The following is an 11,826-nucleotide window of genomic DNA, read 5'->3' as shown; positions in this document are numbered from 1 at the left end:
GAGTTTAATGATCTCTGGCTTGTTCTGCTGCGGGGATAAAAGTTGCCACCACAATAAAGTTGAGCAATACACGAACTTCTACTTCTCGTGTGGCATTTCAAAATAAAAGCCCCATTCAAACTTTTGTTTTTTTAATTGTTCTAATTATGAATCATTAAATATATAGTGATTATTTTTCTATAATACACAGCACAATCGTAAAATTAGTTCATTAAAACAGTAATGTATCCAAGCCACTAAACATACGCTATACATTGTTAAATTTAGGAATTTCACACTTTGATTAGGCCTACCCCAGTTTGCTTCCACTTCCCATCCAAGACATTCAAAACATTTAAGGAAAAAGAGGAAAATCGTCTGATTTGGATACTGGCAGCTAAGCGTGAAGCCGCAGGGATGAGAATCAGCTCCTCTAAATTCGAGACCATGGTCTTTAGTCTGGGTAGAATGTCTTCTCCGAGTCAGGGACGAGGTCCTGCCTCAAGTGGAGGAGTTAAAGTATCTCGGGTCTTGTTCACAAGTGACAGAAAGATGGACTATATCTCGGCTGGCCAGGGAGCGCCTTGAGCTTCCTTCGGAGGAGCTGGCCCAAGTGGCTGGGGAGGGCCACCCTGCTTATGCTGCTGCCTCCATGACCCGACCCCGGATAAGCGGCCGAAAATGAATGGATGATGGATGGAAGGCATAAGAGTTTTATCAGGTGTCAATAGGGATGTAACTTCTCTATTTATTTATTTATTTTTTGTTAAAAAGCAAGACACCCTTCACATATTTTTGTCTTTTGAAACTAGAGTCTGCCCAGCATGTAGAAAGTCTGCTTACCAACACATAATCATGAGATTTTATTGATTCATTTATATGTGGACCCACCTAATCCTAAGTAAGGTCACACTCACAGGGAACTGCAATCACCAGGGTGAGGTGGGAAACACCCTGGACAGGTCATGTGTGTCACACGGGACAGGACACACAGAGGCAAACTAAACAACCAATCAGACACGCACTCACAGGTAGAGGCTCATTAAACTATGCATTATTTGGTCTGTGGGAAGAAGGTACACAACAAAACTACCTAGAAATAAATATGTGAGGTTTATTTTTATCTCTTAAAATAAAAATACTCCACTTATTTACCTAAAGAGGACAATTTCAGAACTTATTACTGCAACCAGCCACTGGGGATCTGTTTTTTCATTTTCAATTTCTGTGTTATATGTCTGTAACATATGTTTAAAAGTGTTTTCAAAGTTAAATTAAGTTTAATCATTTGAAATAAAACACTTTTATTTTGAAAGCCACAGAGCCTGATTTCCGGTGTTCATCTTTTCTCAGAAACTTTACTCCAGGGCTGGATTATGTACATAGCGGTTGTTTCTTCTTTTGTAGTTTCTCCTCCAGAGAGGACAGAGGACAGCAGAGGACATGGAGTAAGGATGCCTGCTGAATAATCCAACCAGAGATGAGACTTAAGCTTAAGCACCTTGTGAGGCGCTATAGAAATGATATTCTCTGTCTTCTTCTTAATTCCCGGAGCCTGAGTGGACCAAAACCTGCTACCCATTGTTGATCATTCAAAATGTGTTTAATTACTTTTGAGTTCAAAATAACACAACATTTTCCCCAAACAAAATAAAACATTTTCCAAGCACACAGCTCATCACTTCCAGGCTCATCCCCTTCAACTCTAACTGGGATAATCCCAACACTTCCTGTGTCTGTAATCACTCCAGCCTGCAGATGCATACCAGAGATCAAAGCTAATTCGAATAGTAAACAGCTGCATCCTCACAGAATGACACGTTCCCTCGCCTCCTGTCATGGTTTTGTCCAAGTGTTGCAACACAATAATAGATTTGACTCCGAAAACCTGAAAAAGCTTCCTTTCCTCCTCATTATTAAGATTACTCAGCCTTCAGACCAGTCTCGGGGTTAATAGCTCAAACTGGACCCAGAATGTCCCATAAATTAGATTCCAGACGGGCCTGTGATGATAAAGATGCTAATTACTTGTTTTTCTAAAGGCTTCAGAGCTGTTATTTTACTGTCAGTTATGATTGGAGCAGCAGGTTTGTGTTAGGGCCTCTGAAGATTGTGGCGAGCTGATAAAAAGCAGCTGCAGGTTGGGTATCTTACAGCGGGGCTTGTGGGGGTCCTGCTTCAGGGGTTGGAATCTCATTTGCTGGGTCAAAGCTTTCAGCATTGGACTCTGATTAAAATAGGGCTCAGGAAACAGGAATTTTAAATTCACCATCCAGCTTTTAGTACAGGATTTTTTAAAGTAAAAGCACAGTGGTTGAATCTTCCAGTTTCATGTTGCTTCAATTTGTGTCAGATTTGCATACAATTTCTCCTTAAAGGGGCGGAGGAATGACATTTGTTTAAAGAGCAAGTCACCACCGAATCAACTTTTTTGCTGATTAACTATTTAAATAAGTGTCTAATCATGCTGTATACACGTGCAGTCATCAATTTGGCATTTTAGTGCATCTTAGTTAAAATTAGAATTTCTTTTTTTAATTTTTTTATTAGAATTTCTACCTAAAACTGTCCATGTTGTGCCCTCTTCAGGTAAAAATTCAGCACTGCATTTGAATTTAAATCTGCCATTGCTATTGGCTAATATGTACCCTATGACATCAGCTGGTACCATATGATGTCACAATGCCGTTGTGAGCCTGTGTGTATTTGTTAGCGGCTCCGCCCTCTCGGCCTGCCAGGAAACAGTTGTTGTTTGTTGCAATTTTCAAACAGGAAGTGGGAGAGGAGTAATACTCTGGAGGGGGTACTTGCTTTTTAAATTTGGTAACTTATCTTTGAGCCTTCATAAAGCATATAAAACTTTAAATGTCTTGAAGGTGGTCTGAATTGTGTCAAATTTATAAATATCACATGCTTATTAATTATTGATTTATAAAGATAAGAAGGTATATTTGGACCTTTGCAACACTTTGATCAGCTGTAGATTTGCTGCTGCGTTCAAGATCCCTGTCCTTTTCTGTGACTCAACTTGTTCCAAACTGTAGCTATCACACCGGAATACTTGGTCCAGAAGAGTTCATGGTCTAGGAAGAAGCCCAAACCATCAGCTCCCCACCACCATGCAGACACCTAGAATGAGCTGATTGTTATCATATTTGGTTTGATTTTTCTCAAACATTATGTCGTGCATTGTGGGTAAACTCTTTTTCTCTGGACTCATCTGTCTTACGGACATTATTCTAGAAGTCTAGTGGGTCATTCACGTGCAGCTTTGTGAATGTTTATTTTCTACTCGTATTTTTTATTTCTGTAGTTGTATAAATTTTAACCTTTAACCTGGTAACTGAGGCATATGAAATCTGAGGTATAGATTAATTTTTTCTCTCCGTTTTTGCCCCAACTTTTCTGATTTGTGTGGGGAACTCGCTGGGATTTCCATTTTTGTGAAAATCTTCAGTTATCTTAAAAATTTTCTTCTTGGGAATGAAGGTCCACTCTGCAGAAAAGGGGCCAAAACAGAGTAGAAATTACGTTTAACCCTTCACAGATTTATGAGCAGCACAGCTGCTTCTCTAAGGTAATTGTTGATTTCTTTGCTACTTTTGTCAACACACGCCTGTATGCTCCAGACAAAAAAGTCTGTTTTTTATAGAAGCAGTCACACTGGTGACCTGTTAAAGGTGAAGTCAACTGAGAAACTTTAATGCTTGTTGTGTTTGAAATACAATCGATCACCCCTTCTGCACACTGGAAGCATCAGCGGTGCTGAACGGCAGCGGAAAGGTTTACTCTCGCCAATCGTTGTCCCCCAGTGGACACCGGGAGAGTCTCAGCCGCAAAGCGACTTGTCCGCTGTGCTCCTCGCTCGATTCGCAAGATCACAAAACCAAGAGTTCATCCGCCAATAAACCCAAAAGAAGGAAATCACCTTTGATATTGTTGTTTAATGTCATATATGATGTTTCTCTCCACTGCCAGGATTAAAGCCATGGAAAAAAACACTGCTGCACTTCTGGAACGATGCAGGGAGGAACTAAGCTGTTAGGTTACTTGTATTGATGTAATCTAGATAGATGTGAAGTCCCATTGCTGCAATATGTTAACTGAGCGGCAAAAAAAAAGAACTCGATCATATCTTTAGCAAAGTGGCGCAACGTGCTGCTTCTGGGATGCGTCTGAAAATTATCTCATCGCACCTGGTTTGATTCACCTCCATAGACGTGAATGGATTCTATTTGAAGCAGTGACATTTCGCTGCCGCTCCATGCCGCCGATGCTTCCAGCGTGCAGTAGAGGTCGCTCTGAGTTTCAACTGAAGATGATCCTCTATCCCTATTTCCTGCATTAGCAGCTGAAAGAAAGGCAGCAGCAGAAGAGTTGCGTTGCTGTTAGCGAATCAGAGGCGAAATGTTCACATATCATGAATATTAATGAGTAAGACTATAAAACCTGGCCCCTACTCCTCTGGCTAACTTCTAGTTCCTGAAACGGGAGCGTCCGAGCTTCTTTGAACAGAAAACGACTCACAAGGCATTAATTCATTCTAGAGACCACTGCAGATTCATTGCGGTAACGAGTGTGTGGCCTCTATCAGCTGCACCTGACTGATACATTCCCTTATAAATCCGGCAGAAAGGGTGGGCTCGTTGTTCTCCACATACAGCTTTTCCGCTTTGGCTCAGTATTTGTTGATTAAATAGTGGAATCTTTGTGTGGCTTTGGACATCTGAGGTTAGAATTCTGTTGTGTTTTTAGGTCCTCGTGCACAAAACTCTACATTTTTAAGACTTTCTTTATGGGCAAGATGACAGGAGGTAAAAACAAAGTGACTGAAAATAAAAACACTGAACATCAGATGTGAAGTGTTGACCTCCAGATCGACAGATCTGCCTCCTCTGGAGTTTATCTTTGGTGGTTTGAGTTATTTTAACATTTTTGTTGCAACACAAAAAGCTCAAAAACAATATTTAACCAGAGGATTTCATTTGTGGTTGTAAACTGTGACACGGCCCAGAACAGATCCAGGCCTGCTCCCGATGTGGATTGCCCAGCTCTGTTTGCCACTGAACATTTATTTTATATGTGGGCTGCCTGTAGAGGTAGAAAGACTGAAAAGACTTTAAAGAACAAGTTTCCATCTTTACAAGTAATACGTCTGGGTGAGTTTTTTGTTTTTTGGCCCCCAACACAGAGCTTATTAGCTGTCTGAGACAGAAGAAGGAGGTGCTGGGTCTCTGCAGGAGGCCGAGGCTTAACGTAAGTCTGGAGGAGATTAGAGCAGAAGGTTTTTACCTGAGGAGAGCTCTGCAGACAGGTATGCATGTGAGACCCGTCGTAATCCGATCTGTAAGGATGCAGTGACTTACCAATGGAAATAAAATAGGATCAGTGCTGCTGTACTGATTCATAAAACAGAATTTCCTTTGAGAAACAGGATGATCTCTTTCCTCAAACCCTGCAGCTTTCCCCGTGGATTTTGATATTTTCAAGTTTCTCAAAGGAAAAACTTACCTTACACTTTTTAATTTGAGTTTTGCAAAGAATCACATGATGGGCCTCTGCTTTATGCTTCTCTGAATGAGTTTTGCTGCACAACTGCACAACATTTCAAATGACCCCATAGGAAGCAAAGATACAAACAAATATTTACAAATGCTTCAGTTTAAACCACCCGCCCCATTAGCCAAACAAATATCCAAATGTTCATTCTTAGCATTTTACACTTATTTGTTATTACAGTAATGTGCACTTTTCCCCACAAATACAATTCACTTGCTGCATTAGTCATAATTAGTTTATTTTGATAATTGTGCGTGTGCACTTGAATGTTGTAATTCAACAGCTGCTATAAATCATTGCTGTCATTCACATCTGAGCTTTTGAATGTTGTAAACATATTAAAATTGCTTCCTAATGAAAGTTTGGGGACTTATGCCCCCTTGTGGACATTTTGTTCATAGAATGTTACATTAATGTGGTGCACTTATTTTTACCTCCTTTCAGCCTTTATATGTTTCCCGATTCGCCATTTTTATGATAAGAAATGGCTGCCTCCTTTATTGATATGAAGATCTAAGGTCGCTGGGGTGCAGACACGAGAAGGGATCACTCACAATTGCCAGTTTTTGACAATAGTTCACAGCAACCAGCTTGTTCAGGTTCAAGGTTTTGTGCACGTTCAGCAGAAGATTTTAATGTTAGATTATTATTATTATCTGTTCCTATAGTTTAATGTTTACCCCTGTTAGTGGTTTCATTTTCCATAATGTTTCAGCAGGTGCGGCAAGTTAAACGCTTCAGAATACAAAGTCAGGCTCTTGGATTGTTATCACTTTGGAAGGAGGAACTGATCAAAGAGAGCAGATCAAAAAATGATTTGATTAAAATTTGAACAATTAACTTAACATTTACAAACTTCCGCTTTGTTAAATTAACTATGAAAGGAGCTTCCGTTACACTGGTTGTTGCAACCATACAGGTGCTGGCCAGTTAATTAGAATATCATCAAAAGGTTGAAAATATTTCAGTAATTCCATTCAAAACGTGAAACTTGTACATTATATTCATGCAATGCACACAGACCAATGTATTTCCAATGTTCATTACATTTAAATTTGATATTCATAAGTGACAACTAATGAAAACTCCAAATTTGGTATCTCAAAAAATTAGAATATTCTGAAAAGGCTGAATATAGAAGACACCTGCTGCCACTCTAATCAGCTGATTTACTCAAAACACCTGCAAAGGCCTTTAAAAGGTCCCTCAGTCTTGTTTTGAAGGCACCACAATCATGGGGAAGACTTCTGACTTAACAGCTGTCCAAAAGACAATCATTGACACCTTGCACAAGGAGGGCAAGACACAAAAGGTGATTGCTAAAGAAGCTGGCTGTTCGCAGAGCTCTGTGTCTAAGCACATTAACAGACAGGCGAAGGGACGGAAAAAATGTGGTAGAAAAAAGTGTACAAGCTCTAGGGATAACCGCACCCTGCAGAGAATTGTGACGACAAACCCATTCAAAAATGTGGGGGAGATCCACAAAGAGTGGACTGCAGCTGGAGTCAGCGCTTCAAGAACCACCACGAGGAGACTCATGAAAGACATGGGATTCAGGTGTCGCATTCCGTGTGTCAAGCCACTCTTGAACATGAAACAGCGCAAGAAGCGTCTCGCCTGGGCCAAGGACAAAAAGGACTGGACTGATGCTGAGTGGTCCAAAGTTATGTTTTCTGATGAAAGCAAGTTCTGCATTTCCTTTGGAAATCAAGGACCCAGAGTCTGGAGGAAGAGCGGAGAAGCACAGAATCCACGTTGCCTGAGGTCCAGTGTAAAGTTTCCACCGTCAGTGATGGTGTGGGGTGCCATGTCATCTGCCGGTGTTGGCCCACTCTGTTTCCTGAGGTCCAGGGTCAATGCAGCCGTCTACCAGGAAGTTTTAGAGCACTTCATGCTTCCTGCTGCTGACCAACTTTATGGGGATGCAGACTTCACCTTTCAACAGGACTTGGCACCTGCACACAGTGCCAAAACCACCAGCACCTGGTTCAAGGACCATGGTATCCCTGTCCTTGATTGGTCAGCAAACTCGCCTGACCTTAACCCCATAGAAAATCTATGGGGTATTGTGAAGCGGAGGATGCAATACGCTAGACCCAACAATGCAGAGGAGCTGAAGACGACTATCAGAGCAACCTGGGCTCTCATAACACCTGAGCAGTGCCACAGACTGATCGAGTCCATGCCACGCCGCATTACTGCAGTTATTGAGGCAAAAGGAGCCCCGACTAAGTATTGAGTGCTATACATGCACATTCTTTTCATGTTCATTCTTTTCAGTTGGCCAACATTAGAGAAACAAACATTTTTTCATTGGCCTTTAGAATATTCTAATTTTCTGAGATACCAGATTTGATGTTTTCATTGGTTGTCACCTATAAATATCAAAATTAAACGTAATAAACATCGGAAATACATTGGTCTGTGTGCATTGCATGAATATAATGTACAAGTTTCACGTTTTGAATGGAATTACTGAAATATTTTCAACCTTTTGATGATATTCTAATTTACTGGCCAGCACCTGTATGTTGCACAAAAACGGACTTTGGCGAGTGAGGAGACCCATCTAATATGGCGACGAAGCTGTTACGCTTCCCAGCGTCCAATGAGGTGTCCACGTTTTGGTTACGCTCATGTTTTGTTTGGGTGATATATCAATAAAGGTTTTTGAAAAATCGACTAAACTCGCGCCCTTTCCCAAACTCACGCGAGATTTAGAAATGTGCTCTCAAAAACGGGGCGTGTCTTGTATCACTTTTCACCCGGGAAGGTGCACTAGCAACATTGTTGCTCCTGAAACAGTGATAAGCTTGTTACAAATGCCCGCCACTTCTGATATCCACACGGGAGAGATGCAGCGGGACGCGGCTTGTGACAATGCGGAGAAGCAGGCGGCGGAGAGAAGGAATAAATCAGGCTTTCTGTGCGATGAACGCGGGTACCTGGATTTGGTCGAGCACATAATTCAGAACGGCGGCAGGAAGGGAGACAGAACCGGAACCGGAGTCGTCTCTGTGTTCGGTGCTCAAGTCAGATACTGCCTTCGCGGTACAGCTCACAGTTTATCTGACAGATTTTCCTCTCATTGGTTAGAAATGCAACATAATGAGGCAAAACTAATCCTCTCGTTTGAATTCATAAGCACGTGCTTGAAATGGTTGCTAAACAGCATCTGAACGATCTGAACTGGTTTTGTATTTGTAGACCAGTTTCCTTTACTGACCACCAAAAGAGTTTTCTGGAAAGGGATCCTGGAAGAACTGCTGTGGTTTATTAAGGTAAAGCTGATGGAGAAATCCCACTTTGTTTTGCACATTAATCAGGCTTTAACACCGGCTTGTTGCGTGACAGGGGTCCACAAATGCCAAGGAGCTGTCAGACAAAGGTGTGAGGATTTGGGATGCCAACGGGTCCCGGGCCTTTCTGGACAAACTGGGCTTCACGGACAGAGAGGAGGGGGATCTGGGACCTGTGTACGGTTTCCAGTGGAGGCACTTTGGTGCAGAGTACAAAGATATGCACACAGGTAAGCACTTCCGGCGTTTGGTGTCAGTCAGGGTGTAGATCGCTGAAATTATTTTTTGCTTATTCTGTATTTGGAAAAGAATTTTCTTTTCGATTGATGGAGTTTACAGAGAAAATCTTTACACTTATATGCAGGTGCTAATTTACACCACTAGATGGCGTGGTTTTACCATTTAGTTAACCTTACCCTACACATAAATCATAATGTCCCAGTTTGTTTGGCCAGTCAAATCAAACATAATGCCAAATTATTTGCTCTGAATCCAAAGTAATCTTTTTGTTGTATTTTGCCCTCGATTTGTGTTGTGAAGTGCCTTGGGGGGTCGTAGAACCCTAAGAAGGCGCTATACAAATACAGGCCATTTACCATTTGATCTTGGTAAAGTTAAAACACCACGTTTTCTTACTAAAGCATTAAAAAGATAAGCTTACATCCTGTTTTTGACCCTGTTTATTCTTGTAGCATGGCTTCAGTCCCTCCTCCTGCATTGAGAGCATAAAGCTAAATTTAGTGATTCCCCCGACAGATTACACAGGGCAGGGTGTCGACCAGCTGCAGAAAGTCATTGATACCATCAGGAAAAACCCAGAAGACCGGCGGATCATCATGTGTGCTTGGAACCCTAAAGGTCAGAACACTTCCTGAAGTTGTTTTTAAACGCCAGATTCAGATTCTACGTTTAAACACGTGTTTTTCCAGACCTCCCCCTCATGGCTCTGCCCCCGTGCCACGCTCTGTGCCAGTTCTACGTCTGTGATGGCGAGCTGTCCTGTCAGCTGTACCAGCGATCGGCCGATATGGGTCTTGGGGTGCCGTTCAACATCGCCAGCTATGCTCTTCTCACCTACATGATCGCTCACATTACAGGACTCAAGGTAAAGCTGCTAAAGCCCCCTGCCAGGCTTAATCCTCAGTTACCAATAGCAATGGGTACCGAATTCTGTACTTTTTAAGGTACCGACCGAATTCCATAGTACCGACTGAGCCCCGATTCATGTCATTTGAAACAGTGCCTCGTTTCGGTACCCGTCCTTCATAACGAGAACTTGCCTAGACAGCTGCAAGAGCGTTATGTCGTCGATCGCGGCGAGCGAGTTGTAAACAGAGCAGCATGGTAGAAAGAATGCACGCTAAAGCTTGGGTCCACTTCACTAAATGTGATGGATAACTGGGTGATGATGAAACCAGCGACAACGATCTAAGTGAGACATCCTCATCTTAACCTGCTCCGGTAGGTAAAATGTGTAAGATAACGTTAGCTTGATTTGTTAGCTTTCCTTCCGCTAATGGTGCGTTCGCTTTCTCCTCGGAAATTCTAACTTCCCAGTAGGAAAAATCAAAGAAAAAGGGCGGCAAAAGGAATGAAGATTCACAGTAAATTTAGTTCACAGTAAAGATGTTTGCTTCAGTTTAATTATCAGCTTATAAAACTACAAGGACGATGTTAAAATACAAACAGTTGAATGTTATTTATCGTGAAATGTATCAAATATGGTTATATATTGAGAAAAATATATATTTTATTATAAAAGACAATTAAAATATTAAACACTCAAAAGTATCTCAAATTGGTACCGTTAAGTACCGGTATTGATTCCTAGGTACCGGGAATTAGTACCGAATTGATTTAAATGTCAAAGGTTCCCATCCCTAGTTACCAATGAACCTTTGTTTTCTCATTTTTCAGCCGGGGGACTTTGTTCACACTCTGGGTGACGCTCATGTCTACGTCAACCATATTGAGCCTCTAAAAGAGCAGGTTTGCATGAAAACAAAACAAAAAAAAACACTCTTTCTTTTGTCATTTGAAACTCACACAAACTTTGTAAATCTGCAGCTCCTCAGAGAGATACGTTCTTTCCCAACAATGAAAATCAAGAGAAAGGTTGAAAGTATCGATGATTTCCAGGCGGACGACTTTGAGATCTGTGACTACAACCCTCATCCCGCCATCAAGATGCAGATGGCAGTCTAAAACACACAAACTAGTATTATTATCTTTAAATGTATGGTCTTTTTAGCAAGAACTGCATGTGTTTGAAATGTTTTCCTAAGTTACAGGAAGTAGCTTAAGATCAATTTGTCCCAGAATGTTTTCTTCCTGCTGTTGCTTAAATGTCGAATTTTCTGTATTTTTTAATATAATTCTGTAAATAAAAAAACTGAATCTTGGTCGGTATTATTTTTATTTTTTTGCACATAATTTTTAGGAAGATTAGCTTTATGGTCAAACACTAAACAGGAAACATAATGTGGCAAGGTGGATAAACGAGGGCCCGGGCGGGATTCGATCCCCAGACTCCCGGGGCGGGATTCGATCCCCAGACTCCCGGGGCGGGATTCGATCCCCAGACTCCCGGGACGGGATTCGATCCCCAGACTCCCGGGACGGGATTCGATCCCCAGACTCCCGGGGCGGGATTCGATCCCCAGACTCCCGGGGCGGGATTCGATCCCCAGACTCCCGGGGCGGGATTCGATCCCTAGACTCCCGGGTGAGAGTCATACGCTCTAACCAGTCAGCCAAAGGGACATCCCCTTGGCCAAATAGCCAGGGTGCATGATCAATCGGGACACTGACAGGACACTCACACTGCCACATCTTCCCCCCTCTTTCCACAAGCACGTCCGCGTGCTCCTGCGCAGGGTGCCACAAACTTCACATCCATGGACCTACTTGAAAGTACTACATGGATCCTGCCAACAACGCCAAATGTGGCAAGGTGGATAAACGAGGGCCCGGGCGGGATTCGATCTCC

General features: G+C 42.1%; 1 protein-coding gene across 1 annotated transcript; it reads left to right on the top strand.

Annotated features, from left to right (window-relative positions):
- The first annotated feature begins 8,275 nt into the window (after positions 1 to 8,275).
- tyms (thymidylate synthetase) lies at positions 8,276 to 11,239 on the top strand. The gene is made up of 7 exons (XM_015954667.3): positions 8,276 to 8,589; positions 8,746 to 8,819; positions 8,893 to 9,067; positions 9,594 to 9,695; positions 9,767 to 9,942; positions 10,755 to 10,826; positions 10,905 to 11,239. The coding sequence occupies exons 1-7, from the start codon at positions 8,361 to 8,363 to the stop codon at positions 11,040 to 11,042; spliced, it is 966 nt and encodes a 321-aa protein (XP_015810153.3). The 5' UTR covers positions 8,276 to 8,360; the 3' UTR covers positions 11,043 to 11,239.
- The last annotated feature ends 587 nt before the right edge of the window (positions 11,240 to 11,826 follow it).

This window comes from Nothobranchius furzeri, chromosome 7 (genome assembly GCF_043380555.1).
Source record: "Nothobranchius furzeri strain GRZ-AD chromosome 7, NfurGRZ-RIMD1, whole genome shotgun sequence".
Classification (NCBI taxonomy): Eukaryota; Metazoa; Chordata; class Actinopteri; order Cyprinodontiformes; family Nothobranchiidae; genus Nothobranchius; species Nothobranchius furzeri.
Note: the sequence above shows the minus strand (reverse complement) of the source record. Positions and strands in the feature narration are given on the sequence as shown.

Bases quoted from the DNA above. Each gene is read 5' to 3' on its own strand.
- tyms (XM_015954667.3), top strand. From the start codon at position 8,361: ATGCCCGCCACTTCTGATATCCACACGGGAGAGATGCAGCGGGACGCG. The intron at 8,820-8,892 runs GTAAAGCTGATG...GTTGCGTGACAG, and splicing joins AACTGCTGTGGTTTATTAAG to GGGTCCACAAATGCCAAGGA. The intron at 9,943-10,754 runs GTAAAGCTGCTA...CTCATTTTTCAG, and splicing joins CTCACATTACAGGACTCAAG to CCGGGGGACTTTGTTCACAC.